We start from the raw sequence: 18,314 nt of genomic DNA, 5'->3' as shown, positions 1-18,314 counted from the left end.
CAGATTATACAGTATATACAGTTTTAAAATTAAAGTGACTGAAAGGTGAATAAATAACTGTAAGTGACTAAGAGTGAATAAAGTGTCGGTAGTATAAGAAGAGTGTAGTTTATGTTTCTGGTGTGGGAAATGGTCTTATCGCCTGGAGTTAAAAAGCAGAGTGGCTTTGGGGACAAAGGTGGCTCTCTTCCTCTCAGTCAAACAGGAAATGCAGCAGAGGCGTCGCCCAGAGGGGAGTGATTGAAATGCGGGGTGAAGAATGTGAGAGGGGTCGTTGATGATTTTGGCTGCCTGTCTAAGGGCCTGTTGGCTGAAAACCTGTGCCAGAGTTCTGACAGGCAGGCCAATGATTTTAGAGCACACTGATGCAGTGTGCAGTCTGTTCTTGTTCTGAAGGCTGAGTGAGTGGAACCAGCAGGTGATGGAGAAGGTCATGATGCTTTCCAGGAAGGCATAGTAAAAAGTCATCATGATGAGTGTGCTGACTCCAAAGGAGTTGAGTTTCCTAAGGAGGTATAGCTGTTGGTGGCACCTCCTGAGAATCTCCTCTGTGTTGGCAGAGAGTTTCAGGAGGTTGTCAAAGATGGTTCCCAGGTATTTGTACTCATCAGACGGAGAAAGAAGGCTGTCTCGGTCAGTGGCTTCGAAACATCCTTGTAGGGTGAGGATACTTTCCTCTGTCCACTGCTCGATGTTTTTGGTGACCTTTTTAATCCTCTTGATGACTGGGATGTAAGCAGGGGCAGGCAGGATGGTGTGGTGGTCTGCTGAGCTGAGAGGGGGGAGGGGTAGGGCTTTAAATGCATCTGGTACAGAGCCATAGCATTTATCCAGAGTCTTCCACTGACGTGTGCTGCATGTAACATACTGTTGGTATCCTTTAAGCGACTTGTCAGGGGAACAGTGGTTGAAATCACCCAAGATGAACTTGGGGGGAGTCCGGTGATAATTGTTCCAGTTTGTACAGAGCGCTGGTGAAGTAGTCTGTGGCCTTAGCTGCATCAGCTCTAGGGTGGGTTGTACACCAAGATGATGAAAAGCTGTGGGAATTCTCTGGGGAGATAGTAGGGGTGCAGGGAAACAGCCAGAAGGTCGATGTCTGTAGTGCACAGCTTCTCCCTCACAGTGACTGTAGAACACCAGCTGTTGTTTACATACAGATACACGCCGGCGCCATGTTGCTTCCCAGTGCATTTGCGGTCTCTGTCCATATGAAGAGGTGGTGAAAAGCCATCAATGTGCAGCATGCTGTCATCGTCGCTGTTGTTTAACCACGATTCCGTGAATGCCAGAACGGAGGCAGTTCTGTACTCATGCAGGTGGTTGACGCAGGCTTGCAGCTTGTCCAGCTTGGAGCGGAGAGACCGTACATTAGCAAGGATAATGGACGGAAGCACTCGTTGTTTGTGTGTCTCCATCTTTAGTCTGGCTCTCACCCCACTCTTCTTTAATCCCCTCCCGGTTACCTTGTTATTGTGAGTTTTTTGATTTCCGTGTCCACGGAGTATTTCTTTGGGAAAGTAGTCCGTGGAAGCGGAGCGGAAAAGCCGGAGGCCAGGCTGCAGCTGCGGCCGCAGCTGGATGAGGGAGTCCCTGGTGTAGGTGAGCCTTGGGGTCATGTCGAGTGTCGAAAACAAGTCCAAGAAATCACAAAAATGAGGAAAAGGAAGAGAATCCAAATATACAGAATAGACGGCGAAATACAACAACGAAAAGAGCATTAAAGTTAGAGAAAGAACGCAAAACTGCTCAGCTGAATGGCCGGTCGACCGCACAAGCAGCAACCCGGGACTGGAAAAGCTAGCTACCTAGATAGGTAGGTAGATAGATAGATCATATAATTTCATTGAGCTTTTGGATAGTGCCATACAAACCTGACATAGACAAAAAGGAAAAACATGGAGACATGACTGACTGGGGAACCAGAAAGAATAACAAAACACTGGTCACAGAAACCAGCATTTACCATGGTAACACAGTAAGAAATGACTGAATGAGAAACCCTGGTTAACATAATGTTTTTTTTAACTACTTCTGTGAGTTACCATCAGCAAACTGAAACCACTTAGAAACTGGTGGAGTGCCATTTCAGAATAAGCTTGTTTAGTGCATGTTAGTTCAAATGAATTGGCATCCTCTCTGCCTTCTGTAAATGAAAAGAGCCCTCTGTTGGACTGAGAATACGTGGTCATTGAAGAATATGGCATTTCCCGTCCCTCTATGTTAAGCATGGTATTTCATAATAATTATAATTTATAATTATAATTTATTTTTATTATAATGTATAATTAAATATTTATTTTGTTACGTAATTTTGTGTTTGTATTAGTCTATTTCTTAATTTTATTACATAGAAACTGATGCAAAAAACTGATGCAATAACTGTTAAGGAACACCCACTGGCAGGTTTCTTTTACTTTTTAAATCAAAAATCCCTACCATAATGCTGAGTATTTACACATAAAGCAAAAGAACACGGGGGATGGTTTGACTGTGATTCCCAAAGAGGGGATGCTGAAATGTCCTGATTTCGGTACATATGAGTATGTGGGATGTTGATGTTGGCTGAACATATGCTAAAGCCTCAGACATGAGTCACAGCTCATGATGCCATCTTCACTTGGAGCCTGCCAGTCTGGAAAAAAGGATTTTTGTTGGTTTTCAGTGGGAATTCACACTAGTATTCTTTTCAAATGACCCAAATGATGACACGGACAGCTGTTTTACCTGAAAAGCATTGAGAAAGCATATAGGCCTGTCCTCAGTAGTCTAAATATACACAGATTTATACACACAAAACGATCCCTGTCAGATGTCACCCCTACAAGCCCCACCCTGATCGCTTCTGGTTTGCTAGCTTCCATTTACCACTGTGTTAATCTGTTCCCTTTTCACATCCCCCCTCCTCCCGATTCTCTTGCATGCTCTCTCTTTTGCTCCTCCCCTCTCTTCCCTCAAAGCCAGCAGCCTCCTGCTTGATCCTGCCTGCTTACTACATGGTCTCTTGGAATACAGCATACCTTTTCTACTCCATGGCTTTTCGACTTTTTTTTTCTCAATTCACACTGCAAAGCACGAACGGATGCTAGCTTAACCAACAGTGTTTAACCTTTTCTTCCCCTTCCTCCTCTGTGCTCGTAACCTGTTTATCCATTTGTCTGTCTGACCTGCATTTTAACCTACCCTTTGACCCCTCTGTTTCATGATTAATGCTGAGACCCCTTTGACAATGTTACTATGTATTAACTGGTTGAAGCCTTTCCTTGCCTTGTTGTTTTCCACCTTGCTTAAACAAGGCCAGAATTGTCCAACCAGCTGTTTGTGTCCAGACCACCACACTGTGAACTGCTCTGGCCAAGGTCTAACTGGAGTACCAGATTCCATTCCTCTGGACGTTCGCCGTCTCCTACTATCCAACAACTGGATTCCATGGATCCCTTCTGACTTCCTGGTCCTTTACACAGATCTGGTGTATTTGGACCTAAGGAATAACTCCCTTTCCCAGCTGGAGCCAGGGACCTTGAGCACTTCTTCAAGATTAGTCTTCTTGGACTTGGGAAACAATAACCTGACTGAAATCCCCTCAGGAACATTTGGGGAATCAAGGAGTCTGATTAAACTACGACTAGGGGACAATCCCTATCTAACTATGGTAAGCAGAGATGTTTTTACAGGGTTGACGTCTTTGAGGGAATTGGAGCTGGAGAGGAATGGTCTCACAGGGCTGGATGTCAGGGTCCTGGAACTTTTGCCCTCCCTTAACATGGTGCGTTTGGAGGGCAACCCCTGGCTTTGCAACTGCCACTTTGCCAAATTGTTTGTATGGCTGACAAATAATCAGCATAAGCTCCCAACAGGTAAGATGTTAGCTAAGTGTGAATGAGCATCTGAGAAATGTAATTATTTCCATGAATTATATTTTAATGATTATAAGACACACACATACATACTACCAATTCCTACTTCCTCAAGCACCTACTGATATCCAGTACAGTAATCAATATGAGTCAGCTATTCCTACGTGGCAGCAGAAAGCGTAACAAAAACACAACTGTTACTGTTGTTGTTCTAACATCTGAAATATGAGTGAGTTTTCTGTTTTATCTTTTCTTCCTCCCTGTCACACTCTTTTTTTTTTAGATTTTTCAGTAATTGATAATGATGATAATAATGAATGTTGTCTTTATTTTCTCTTGCTACGTTGACATTATTATCACAACTGTAACTTCAGCTGTAATATACACAACTTGCCAAGATCTATTTTTAATTGTTGCTTTGTTCCCTTATTTCTTTTCTTTTGAATTTAACTTAGAAAAGTGCTAGCTTTTTGCTTTAGTGATTTGACATTCTTTGTATTCCAAATTTGCCCTGTGTCCCCAGCAGGGTGCCCCTCTTAATTTGCTAGAAACAATTGGCGGAGGTCCTGTCTCCTCTTATCTTGACCCTTGAAACCTCTGCCCTGAACTACTGTCTGTGCACTTCTTGCTTCTTTTGATGCACTAGGCTAGAAAATCACTAGGTTTTACTAGTGTGTAAAGGGAAAGAACCTAAAACATGAGTTTACATGTTAGGTCATCATGTCTTTCTTCTCTTGATGCATCACACTAGTCCAGTACTTTCACATTAACATACCATCATGTGAAAATAAAACACACACTTGCTACTTACATCAGAATTAAAACATTAGAAGCAGCCAGATTCTATGCCCCTCTATGAAAAGCTGAAGTTTTGGGATTTTGTTGGTCTGGTGTTAACACAATATCACATTCATCACAGGAGTTGCACCTGAATAAACCACAAGACTTCTAAAACACTAAATCTATCTTGGACAGATGAGACCAAAGTAAAAACATTTGGCCAAATGATGACTGATTGCCAAATGAGGACAAAATTAAACACGCATATCAGCACAGATATCATGTGTTGTGGAATGAAAACCCAAGTGCAGACACTGAGGCACGGTACTTATTGAAAGGGTTTTTTCAGGTGTAATAGAAGTCCACAGAAAGGCAGGATAAAGTGAAGTATATAAATATAAATGGAAGACAAGCTGGAGATGATAACAGGAACTCAGTGGAAGGATAACAGCTGTCACATCAAAGAGAATAAATTGATTAGAGGCATTAGGAAAAATTGGGCGAAGAAACAGCTGCAGTGAAGCAAAGAAAACAAGATAGATGAACAAAAACTATCAAAGCAGAAGCGACAAACAACCACCAAAATAAAACAGGAAGTAACTTAACAAACGTAGGACTTAACAAACATCAAAAACAAAAGGAACCCAAGGTTATCTGTAACTGAGAACTGAGGGCATGAAACACAAAAAACAATAAGGAGTCTATAAAAAGCACTAGAAGATAGAACTCATAAGCACAAGAAAAAGAATAAAGCAAGAAAATAAACCCAGATAGCATCATATTCTGGGATGGATCTGCCCTCAGGTCAGCAGATCCGCCCCACTTTCTGGCATCTGGACAGGATCCAGTCCACCTACGGAGAGGGTACACCTGCGTGCCTGCTATTCTCTTTTTTCTTTTTTCCTTAAGCAGTGGATTGGGCAGCAGCACTTCTCTAAAGAGGTAAGTACTGTACACTTTTGTGTCAAATATACTTCATTCATGAAGTTACCATTTCAGTGAACATATATTAAGAGGTTAAATGTTTAAAAGGCCCCTGAGTGGTTTATTTTGGTGTGGCAGTTGCGGTGATAAAGTTATCTGTCCCGCTAGCTGTTACTCCAGGGCTGAACACGTGAAGGAATTTCCCCCCCGATTCCAGTAGAAACTGCCGGTAAAGTTAAGCTAACTCTGCCTTTTCTGTTCTCCACATCTGAGCACATCCATTACATTAAAGTGAGTATCATAAGTTGAATTGTTATCTCAGAGTTTGAGCCACCATTTTGGGCGACAGTTGATAATTTGTTGGCCATAAAATTATCCTGATTGAGCTGTTAACAGTTCCTTTTCAAACATAGCCATGCATTTACAGGCAGCTTCTACCATTCTTAAGAAAAGGTCAAAATACTCCAGAAAATTCTGAATTGGCCCTTTTTCCTCTCTGATTTATCAGCACATTAAAGGGCAACAATAAGAAATCTGTAACAGCAGCGTCATCCTCTGAATGTTTCATCACACTGTGAGATATGTTTTTATCTTTCAAGACCAATTTGATGGAGTTATGATCATGACACTGCATTATTTATTTATTTTGTCTTTAATTCACCAACTCATATTTACCTCAACTTGAGTTCATGCATGATCCAGTTTTTGGTTTCTTTTTATCGAATCCCCCTCTCGGTCCCTACACATATCTCCTGTTAAATAATATTAAAAACAGTTAACTAATCAGGGACGATCTTGATCTTGATCTGAAAATAAGCCCTAGACCATATAAATGTCACCACTTTCTTTCAGACTAAGAATAATACAGAATAATATATTTATTAATGATATTATACATCTGTGCTGATCTGTGTTGATCTTATTCAGGGCCTGTTTCATCTTTGCACACTGCCTCGGGAAAATAAGGTAAATACAGTTTAAACTTTGCATCAGTCACGTGTGTTTTTTTAATGTTTTGTGAACATCTGGAATCACTGGAATCCACTACAACAGCACCAGTCTCAGTTATTCGGAGTGGGGGGGGGTTCTTTGCTTTTAGCACTGAGTCTGTTTTTGCATCGGTAAAATATAAATTATGAGCTAACTATGAAGTGTTAACACTCTGTGTTAAAGTCATGTGCACATGCAGAGTCAGAAGGAAAAAGGATGATGAAAATCTATAATAATCTTCTTACGGTTAGAGCAATGAATCTGAGTTACCTCACATGTGTATTTTCCTGTTGTGGGAGTTAATTAAATCCCCACCAAAAAAAAATCTGGGTACAGCTATTTTTAAATTACAGTTTTCTTTTGATTGGAGGCTAGGTGAGAAGTGCCAGATTTCTTTTTTTTATCCAGGAGAACTCTAAAACAGCAGAAGGTGTTTTAAAATGTAACAAGAAATCAGCCAGATATCAGTGAACATTCAATCAGACAATTTTGCTATGAATCTTACATGTCTGACAAAACAAACAATATATGAAATGATATGTGTGATTATATGATATTAAGAGGAAGTTTTTTCTCTCTCTGTCTGCTGTCCAGTATAGATTTCCTCCCTGGCTGCCATCTTTGCTTTGAAGATGTTGGAGGAAGATCAATTAGAAGCGGAAGAAAACGTCAGGTAGATGCATCTACCTGATGCAAGACATTACTTACTTACTCTGTAAGTGATAATGTTTGAACATGAATTTGACACCACAGAGCAATGCTGTGATCAAACTGACATCTGAACTGATGACATTAAAAAAAGAAGTCATGCTAATTTATTTGATTGATTATTTGATGGCGCGGCCACGTCCAAACGCCTTCCTGACCGCTCCGCTCTGACTATCTACTTTTCTTGTTTTTTACCTATTTTTTGCTCTGGTTTACATCCCAAAATCCTCTAGTCTTATAGTTTACGACAGCGGATCACTTGTAAACATCGGTGCCAAGGTTGCACATCTAATCTTGGACACTTTTAAACCCGACCCTTCCTGGCCGCCAGAGATTCTACGCGGCGCGGAGAACAACAAAGGACGGGCCGCTCATCCGAGGCGCAGAACAAAGAAGCGCCGGGGGAAACGCGCTGGTATTAGGAACAGATTGAGACAGCAGGTGCATCGCGCACCACTGCCCAGTATCCTACTGGCCAATTTACAATCCATGGAGAACAAGCTCAATGACCTAAGAGCAAGGGTCACCTTCCAACGTGACATGAGGGACTGCAACATTCTGTGCTTCACGGAGACATGGCTGGCCCCCACCGTGCCGGATCAGGCCGTAACTCCGTCGGATTCATTCTTTGTGCTCCGCGCGGACAGAACGGCAGAGTCGAACAAAACCAAAGGTGGAGAAGTGTGTTTCATGGTAAACAGAAAGTGGTGTGATGCCAGGAGCATTTCTACTCTCTCCAGCGGCTGCTCGCCACATCTGGAGTTCCTGAGCATTAAGTGCCGCCCTTTCTATCTGCCCCGTGAGCTCACCTCGGTCATCGCCACGGCGGTCTACATCCCACCCCAAGCGGACACAGGTATGGCTTTGTCCGAATTACATGATGTGCTGAGCTCGCTTCAAAACAAGGACCCGGGCGCAGCCCTCATTGTAGCAGGAGACTTTAACAAAGCGAACCTCAGACAAGTCATGCCAAACTTTTACCAGCATGTCTCGTGTCCAACGAGAGGGGATCGAATTTTGGATTACTGCTACACGCCATACAAGCAGGGCTACAAAGCTGTCTCACACCCGGCTTTTGGGAAGTCTGACCACAACGCCATCTTCCTCATTCCCCAGTATAAACAAAGCATACGGAGGGAAGATGTGACCACGAGGGAGGTAAAATGGTGGACTGCCCAATCAGAAGCTACGCTACAGGACGCACTCAACGACGTCGACTGGGACATGTTCAGAGCATGCGCAGTCGACATCAACGAGTTTACGGAAGTAGCAGTATGCTTCGTCAATATGCTAGCGGAGGAGATTATCCCCACTGCGAGAGTCACCACATTCCCAAACCAGAAACCGTGGATGGACAGATCGATCCGCACTGCAGTAAACGCCAGGACCGCCTCCTACAACGCGGGTCTCGCCACTGGCGATATGAGCGCCTACAAAGAGTCCCGCTTCCACCAGGGGGACACACGGAGTATGTGGCACGGACTACGCACCATTACGGACTACAAAGCCAGGGACACTGCGCAGATCAACGCCGACTTTGTATTCACCAATGAGCTTAATCAGTTCTACGCCCGTTTCGAGGTTAGCCAGGCGGCTAATGCTATCTACCGCCTGACTACCGAGGACAGTGACGTCATCAGCGAGAGACCGGTGACCAGCATCGCGGAGCATGACGTCCGAGCGGCTTTGAGGAGAGTGAACACAAGGAAAGCGGCGGGGCCAGACGGCGTCACCGGCCGTCTGCTGCGCTGCTGTGCTGACCAGGTGTGTTCACTTACATCTTCAACGAGTCCCTGGTGAAGTCTGTGGTCCCCACATGCTTCAAAAGATCCACCATCATCCCTGTGCCCAAGAACAGCAAACCCTCATCCCTGAACGATTACCGGCCAGTTGCACTGACCTCGGTAGTAATGAAGGTGTTTGAGAGGCTGCTGAAGAACATCATCTCCTCCTCCATCCCAGACACTACAGATCCACTGCAGTTCGCCTACAGATCCAACAGATCCACAGAGGATGCCATCGCCCACGTCCTACACACCACTCTCAGCCACGTGGACAAGAAACAGGGTAACTATGTGCAAATGCTGTTTGTTGATTACAGTTCAGCGTTTAACACAATAGTGCCCTGCAGACTGTTCACAAAGCTCAGGGATCTGGGACTTAACAGCCGTCTGTGTGCATGGGTGTTGGACTTCCTCACTGGCAGAACTCAGGTGGTGAGGGTGGGCAGGTGCTTCTCCAACAGCATCACCATCAACACAGGAGCACCTCAGGGATGTGTCCTCTCGCCACTGCTCTACTCCCTCTACACTTCAGACTGTGTGGCCACCCATGGCTCCAATACCATTGTGAAGTTTTCTGACGACACAGTGGTGTTGGGTGCCATCTCCAACAACGATGAGGCGGCCTACATGGATGAAGTGAAGAATCTGGCATCATGGTGCCAGGACAACCACCTCCAGCTGAACGTCGGCAAGACCAAGGAGCTGGTGGTGGACTTCAGAAGGGGTCAGCACAGAGACTACAAGCCCATTATCATCAATGGAGCTCCAGTGGAGAGGGTGCAGTCCTTCAAGTATCTTGGTGTCCACATCTCCTCAGGCCTGACATGGGCTGCCCACATTCAGGTCCAGACCAAAAAGGCTAGGCAGCGCGTAGGTATCACCTACGACAACTGAGGAAGTTCAGGGTCTCTCCAAAGATCCTCAGGATTTTCTATACAGGCGCTGTGGAGAGCATCCTCACACAGAACATGACATCGTGGTTCGGGAACAGCTGTGTGAAGGACCAAAAAGCTCTCCAGAGAGTGATCCGTACAGCAGAATGCTGCTGCAGGTTCCGCATCTTCCGGGCAAGGACAGAGAGACTCAAGAGGAGCTTCTATCCCCAAGCCATCCGTGCCCTAAACACACACACCCGCCCTCTCACATCATCTATAATTGACTGAGACAGGACTCTCTTCCAGACACTAAACCAAGGTACAATGTACATTTCAAATTCCTTTAATTTTAAACATGTTTATATTGTCTATCCTGTAAAATAGTCAGATGTCTATTCATATTAATGTACAGAATTCACCTGCTTGCTGCTACTACTGCACGTTCACCCAATGTATATATATATATATATATATATATATAATGTTCTTCCTCTACAGCCCCCCCCCCCCCCCCCCCCCCCCCCCCCCATGTCGAGGAGCGTGTCAGGCTACATTTCACTGTGTGTTATACTTGTATAACTATGCATGTGACAAATAAAGAACCTTGAACCTTGAGACCATTGAACTGAGTCCATGGGCTGATCATTAAACTTCCAGAGATTTCAGAGCAGTCAATAATATCACTGTACAGATCTACAGATGTATCTACTAAGATCCCAAACACACTGATCTATTTGTAGCAAATTATTGAATAATATAATATTTATTCAGGATTCAGTTTTTTTCTACCTATTTTTATATTTATATTTATGATTAAGGGTCACTGCTGGCAGTGTAAGATTTTAATCAAACTGTATCAGAGGGAAAGTGCATTTTTTTGGACACTCGGGCTGCGGACAGCTGACAACAACAACAGCAATACGTCACGATGAACGGATCAAAAACAGATCCAAGGTAGATGAGCTGGTACATGAACAGATCCGTATCAGATCTGGACCGTTTGAGCTGGGCCCATGACGAATCGGGTCCAGCTACGGCAAAGACGAGCCAGGACGACAGGTCAGGAGGGAGACATCATCACCCCCACTCAAGATTGGGTACCAAGCCCAAAGTATGATGGAAGAAGGAGCGTTAAGTGTGAAAGGAACTGACCTGAAAGACAGAATCATGGCAAAGATGAAAATCTGGACACTCTGTAGCCGGTTACCAAGAATATGTGAAGTACCCCCTGAAGGTCTACTAGCAGATGTGAATGCAGCACTATAGGCAATCCCATAAACCAGCTGTATTCCACGGAACCATTCAAGTTGTACTCTGAGTGGCAGGGGAACAATATGAGAACAGCCCCACCGAGGCTGGAGACGGAGCAATACTGGAAGAACATGTGGGAGAAGGATGCAACTCATAACAACAATGCTCAGTGGCTTGTGGATCTAAGAGCAGACCACAGCAACCTCCCTGAACAGGATCCAATAACCATCACAGTGGCAGACATCCAAGAAAGGGTCTCCAGTATGAACAGTTGGACAGCACCAGACCCTGGCATGATTCATGCCTACTGGCTGAAGGTGCTGACTGCACTCCACGAGAGTCTGGCAACACAACTGAACCAGCTGCAATTCAATAAAGGACGCCTAGAATGGCTACCTGAAGGGCAGACAATCCTGATCCCCAAGGACGCTTGCCTATTCCTACCTGGAAACAGTCTCCCAGGTCTAAAATGTACATAAGAAATATACTATATGTATATAGTTATAATTATAGAAGTTATAGTATATTATATATAAACATACCTCACAGCACAAGCATACTCACAACCTTTTATAAGATCGTATTATATATTGCTATATAGATATAGATATATATAGTGTTTGTTTTTTATTAATAAAAAACATCAAGAAGTCACAAGCAAAAAGAACACACCATGGCACATGTTTAAACATAGAAAGGTTTATTCATCAAAATGATTTATTATTAAAATAGACATAACATAATTTTTCGTTTATTGCGGGAGTTACGTTCTAAAAATAACACGCGATAGGTGAAATCTGCAAAGTTGCCAACTTTATTTTTTACAGTTATTATAGATGTTTAAGGCTGTAAAACCCCTCACTACAGACTTTATACACTTTCCTCAGACAGGCATTAACATTTTCACACATTTCTCTCTTGTTCAAACACTCTCAAAGTTCAAACCTTCGTAGAAAAATAAGTCCAGTATTATAGAATGAAACCAAAGATCAAACCCTGTTTTCAGGTCCAGAACATGGGAATAAAGCAGCTGCGAGCGAATTCATTCAACATTAATGAATCAATGATAGGGAAGTGGAGGAAGCAATAAGAATGAGTTGAGTAAAGTTTGACTTATCTGACTGTTTTGTTACGCCTCATGCGTCTTATAATCCCGTGCACCTTATTGTCCAAAAAATATGGTAACTTCCACCTTCCTTTAGCATGTCCAGAATTCCAAGTTTTTGTGCGATGGTTAGCATCTTCCTCTGCCTTTTGGGTGCTACCGCAGGAGCCTTTGATGGTGCAAAACGTTTCGTTGACATTGTTGTGTTTGTTGAGGAGAAAACTTACAAACATACAGTGCAGCACTTCAGAGTCACACTGCTAGCGATCGAAGATTTATGTAAATTTGACAAGCTGAACGCATTCTGTACTGTACAGGAGACACAGAGGAGATTGATTGACAATGGTCTACAGCCAATCAGGATGCAGAACACAATTTTAAAAAACAATTGCAGAAAAAAAACAAGCAAAACAGCGAGGGTGTGAAAGGTGAACCGCAAGGGACCACTGTATTACACATTACTCATTTCTTTTTTAAAAAGTAATGCAATATGTTACATATTTTTTCGTTTGAGCGCACAACTCAGTATAGACTACATTAGGTTGATTCTGTTCATCTGGACGTAGTGTTTTCAGCGGGAGAAACATTTTGTCACTCATCGAAGTGACTTCTTCAGTCTGGAGACAGAAGACTGAAGCCACTTGGATGAGTGACGAAACACTTCTCCCACCTATGAACATAAAACCAACAACAAAATCAAAGCATATAATAAACAATATAGCTGAGTAGAAAATCAAAATATAAGTACCACTATAGGGTTCCTTCATGATCAGGATTAGTATAGATGTTTAGCTGTTAGCATCTCACATTTCGGTGCTACCAGGAGTCATGGAGTGCTGTTAGGTTTGTCAGGCAGAATACCTGGATCATGTCAGCTCCTGGTAAGACTAAGACTTAGGCCCTAAGACTGATTGTGGTTTGTAATATTGATTGATATTGGAGATTGCTGTGGTCTCCAGCCTGGCTCCTTCATCCAGGTTTTCCATCGGGTGTCAGAGTGTGTGAACATTAGTTTAAAAGTGCTTATGGCATTGAAAAAGCCCTTATATGAATGGGTGAATGAGCCTTGTAGTAAGATAATTTTAGCATACTCTATTGTTTATCTATCTTTATCACTAGGGGCTTGTATTTCATTTTATGTACTGGTTATGACTGTCATAATCTGCGGGTGCAGACGGTGTGAGGGTGTTTGCAGGACCCAGGTCAGACACAGAAGAAGAGACAAAATTAACTTTAAACAAAAAGCGAGCGTTTTATTGGGACTGGAGATCATGAACAAAACAAAATGAGAGCAGAACAGGAGCAACAACTAAACAGGATCCTAAACTGGGAAGAAACTAAGAACTGTGAAGACTATGACTATGAAGACTGTGACGACTATGAACAAGACTTTGTGCCGGAACATGAAAGAATTATGAAACATATACAAGAACAAGCAACATGAATCATGTCCTGCACAGAATCTTGAAACCTGACATAACATAGGGGGTGGAACACAGACAACACGACACTGACAAAGAGAAACACGGGGCTTAAATACACTGAGGGATAATGAGGGGAATGAGACAGAAGGAGAGCACAGCTGGGAGTAATCTGACATGACAAGACCAAGGGAAGGAAAAATCAATACATTGACATAGGACACAGACTTTCAAAGTAAAACAGAAAACATAAGAGATGCGGACTTGACCAGGGGATACAGCTGACAGGGGAGACAGCAACCCAAGAACACAGAAACAGAAACCAAAAGACTAGAAAAGATAAACTATGACAAAATCAAAATTCTATAAAGATACATCTTGGTTTGTGTGCTTGCTTCTCTGTGTGTGGTAGACTTGTAGTCAAGACCGCCTAAACCGAGACCAAGACAATACCAAGACCAGAGGGTATTAAGACCAAGACTAAGACCAAGACCGAGACAAAAAAGTCTTTAAACTGCAGCCAGATGCTGCTTCGTTTAAGGGTGTCAGGCATAATTATGTGTTTTTATGATGCACTCGCACAGCCCTCCTCATCGCTGTCTACTGTCTTACCAGTTAGAAATGACTGAAAGATTTATTAGGCTGTGTTTTGAGTTTTGTTCAAAAAAGAATGACTTCATATAGGAAAAAAGTATATATCACGTATGCAGGACACCTTAAACTAGTTTTTTAATTAAGCAGCAAGGCAGAACAAAATCAGGGCTGCATCAAGACACGAGGACTAAACCCCAATTCAACCAGACCCAGAACTGATACGGAATTAAAACAGGACTACAACAGTTCAAAATCAGGACTGCAGGCAGCAGCTTCTCCCTCCTCGCTCACATGCGTAAGTGCTGTGCTCAGTCACCCAGTGCCTGAGCTCGGATCATACCAAAATCAGGGTGAATTTACGACTGTGCACTATGTGCTTCGAATATTGTGTGTAGTTTTTGTTTTATACAGTTGTCAGTCAGGCATCTAGCTATGAAACAAATTACACTCCAAAAGACCCCAGGCTTCTGAAAAAGAAATGACACGGGCTTAAGCCCAGTAAGCCGAGACAGCGATACCAAGACAAGACCGAGGGATCCGAGATCAAGACAAGATCAAGACCAACCAAAAGTCTCGAGACCAAGACTATGTTTTGACATCAGGGCAGTCAGCTTTCCAGCTGCTTGCCCGCTCCACACCTCTCTCCCCTCCTAGGTCCCAGTGTCAATGAAAAAAGAGGAGAACCTGATTACTGAGTGGCAGCAGCTACTCAGCCAGCTACCCTGGCACTGCCCCTTAATAAATAAATAAATAAATAAATAAAATTTTATTTATATAGCACCTTTCTAGACAGAATCACAAAGTGCTGCACATAAGATAACAAATAATAAAAGGGTAAAACAGACAATATAAAACAGGCAGAAATTTAACCAAAAACAGTTTTAAAAAGGTGAGTTTTGAGTTGTTTTTTAAAAACAACTACCAAGTCCACAATTCTTAATGTATGAGGGAGAGAGTTCCACAGTGTTGGGGCCACAGTGGCAAAAGCTCTGTCACCCTTTGTCTGTTTTATAGCAAGTAAGCCCCGATCAGATGACCTCAGGGACCTGCTGTGGACATAGGGCTGTAGCAGATCGGAGATGTAGGATGGTGCCAGTCCATGCAAGGCTCTAAATGTCAAGACCAGGATCTTAAAATGTATTCTACATTCAACAGGAAGCCAGTGTAGCTGAAATAGCAATGGTGTCACATGTGAATAGTTGAATTGAATTGAATGAATGCATTATTGGCCATTTGCAGGTTGCCCCACAGAGGAATAGGACCCCCCCCCCCCCCCCCCTCCCCGACGTACACACACAACAAGACATCACATGGGAATACAGTCGGAGATCGGCAGCGTTACAGAAAAAAAATACTGAAAAAGTACACAACAATGGGAAAAGTACAAGAGGAGAAAAGAGATCTCTTCTCACGCTGGGCACCTATGGGAGGACAGCATGAGAACAGGAAACAAAAAAATTCCTCTGCACAGAGAGCACATAAATGTCCACATTAAAACATTGGAGCACGTGACAAGCCACAGGGGTTGGGTAGGGGGTGAGGAGTAATCCGAAGGAACACAGCAGTCGTCCTACACAGCGCTACCATTCCAGCGCGGCACACAGACCCGCCATCCTCCCCCACAGGAAACAAGCATCGAAGGCGTTTGGAAAGGGAGGGGGGTGAGTGCGTGCTTATCAGTGTATGTGTGTGCGTGTCCAGAGTTCAGCTGAGACAGTGTCCTTCGCTCTATCAGGCTAAGTAAACAGTCTGCCAGCCAACCCAGGTGGCCTTCCATGGGATGGGAAGAATAGTCATCACACAGTCGTTATCTGGGAGTTGTTGTTCGGCTTCAGCCTTGGGCCTGAGCAGCTGGCGCCGTGATGTCCATATGTTGAATATTGTTGATTTCTCCTTTATGCAAGCAGCTCCAAATTTCAAGCTGTTTTTTAACACTCCGACACTGGTCTCTCGATCTCCCGTTGGAGAGCCGTGAGCCTCCCCATGATGGTATCTAACTTCTGTTCCGTGGTGTTGTCATTCTTTTGATTCTGAGACCCCACAACTGCAGTGAGCCGTTCTGCGATGTGATCCAACTTTCGCTCAAGGGTGTCATTCTGAGCAGGCCTCTCTCTGATGTATCCCAATATACGCTCAATGTTGTTATTTTGAGTCTTCACGGCAGCTGTAAGCGTCTCCAAGGTGTTAACCATGCTGCGTTCGTTGTGAGAGGTCGCGCCTCGTCCCATCGCTTCAATTCCAGCGGTCAGCCTTGGGGGGGGGGGGGGGGGGGGGGGGTTTGAACAGCTGGTTCCGTTCTCTTATTTCTCCGATAGATCAGGGCCAAGCCAGCTCCGATCAGCAAGAACCCTGTTATCATGGTTCCGAATAGGTAGATATCTTCAGCGTGCTCGATCGACAGTCCCGCCAGGCACATGACCCTCCAGTTCTGCCACCCGTCCATCGTGTATCCGGCAGGGAAAGTCCCTCCAGGGCACTCGGGCTCTCCCGAGCCCAGACTTCTCGTTGAGAAAAGGGTGTCAATAGCATTCAGAGACCAGTTGATCAAATCCATAATTCTCTTTTAGGTTTTAGAGAACGACAGTGAGAGACTGTTCGAGGGAAAGTAATACACACGAGACAAGACAAGGACACAAGAGGCTAAGCAGGGAAGATAAGGGGAAGGAGGAGAGGAGAAAAAGTGCGACCGCCTTCGCCAAGAGCCAGAAAACGAATTTGTCAACAGCCTAGCTGCAGCATTTTGCACAACCTGCAGACGATCCAGAGATCCTTTGCTTAGACACATAAACAAACAGTTACAATAGTCCAAGCGTGAGGAAATAAATGCATGTATAGCTATCTCCAGTTCAGGGCCACATTTCTTCTCTTTTCTTTTTTTCTTTTTTCTTTTTGCCTGTCCCGTTTGGTTCTTTTGCCATCAGAATTGTTGTCTAAAGGCAAAGAAAGATGCCCAATGGATTTACTTTACCAAATGGACCATCCCAGCCTTGCCGTATTGGTCTATTTGATTCACCTTTGCTTTTATTGTTTATTTTATTTTCATTTGCTGAACACGGGACAGACTTGTCTGGGGAGAAGAAAAGGGAGAAAGAAAGAGGGAAAGAAAAACAGCGGGGAAGAGGAGCGGTGATAAAGGGCAAAAACCAAAAACCAACAAAACAAACAGACAAAAAAAAAAATTTCATATTTAAAACACAATTTTAAAAATGTTATATCTAAATGTTAAAGATTAAATCTTAATGTTAAATGTTAATCTAAATATTAAATTTATATCTAAATCTAAATGTTAAATGTTAAATCTAAATGTTACAGGAAACTAAATATTTAGCTAACATGCAAATTTATTGTATGGATCAACAGAAATACCAAAACCTCCGGTGCAAAAGTGTGCCAGTAGTGGTCAGATTGTGTCTGCTCTCCCCCTCACTTCTCACTGCCATGAGCTGCTTCATTTCTTGCCTACGAGTGCTGCAGTGATTGGCTTCCACTACTGCTGAACCTTTGGATGGCCAACAAAACGGATCTTCCGATGATTTCAGCTAAATCGCTGGACGTGTTGGTAGGCAAGAAGTGAAGCAGCTCATGGCGATGAGAAGTGAGGGGGATAGCAGACACAATCTGACCACTACTAGGTTTTCGTGAAGCTTTTATTTTGGTATTTCCATTGATCCATGCAATAAATTTGCATGGTAGCTAAATATTTAGTTTCCTGTGACATTTAGATTTAAATATAATATTTCAATTTAACATTTAGATTTAAATATAATATTTAGATTTAACATTTAGATTTAACATTTAAAATTGTGTTTTAAATATGAAAAGTTTACAAATATTTTACTAAATGTTGTAAAAAATGACTCGAAAAAACATGTTTTGTAAGGTTTTGAGCTAAATGTGGAAAAATGTTGCCGTTAATTTCAGCATGTTTCACTTTATAAATGGCGCCCCATAGGTTGAGGTGACACAGGGCTGGACTGGGACAAAACATCAGCCCGGGCATTTTGACTAGAGACCGGTCCACCAGG

At 43.3% G+C, this 18,314-nt stretch overlaps 1 protein-coding gene across 3 annotated transcripts in view; it reads left to right on the top strand.

Moving 5' to 3' along the window:
• The first annotated feature begins 2,942 nt into the window (after positions 1–2,942).
• The window catches only part of lrrc38a (leucine rich repeat containing 38a), a 40,254-nt gene continuing 24,882 nt past the window's right edge, over positions 2,943–18,314 (top strand). The window contains exons 1-4 of one of the 3 annotated variants that reach the window (XR_013904060.1): positions 3,720–3,857; positions 5,442–5,579; positions 6,489–6,527; positions 7,151–7,224. Coding sequence is in view for 1 of the 3 variants with exons in the window: in XM_080294709.1 (XP_080150835.1) it covers positions 3,203–3,857 (655 nt within the window). In the remaining 2 variants the exon portion in view is untranslated. Of the gene's footprint in view, positions 3,858–5,441; positions 5,580–6,488; positions 6,528–7,145; positions 7,225–18,314 lie in introns of all 3 variants that reach the window. The other 2 variants (XR_013904059.1, XM_080294709.1) reach the window with 2 other exon arrangements.

The sequence above is a fragment of the Astatotilapia calliptera genome, chromosome 20, assembly GCF_964374335.1.
Source record: "Astatotilapia calliptera chromosome 20, fAstCal68.1, whole genome shotgun sequence".
NCBI classification, from domain to species: domain Eukaryota; kingdom Metazoa; phylum Chordata; class Actinopteri; order Cichliformes; family Cichlidae; genus Astatotilapia; species Astatotilapia calliptera.
This window is presented reverse-complemented; position numbering and strand designations above follow the sequence as displayed.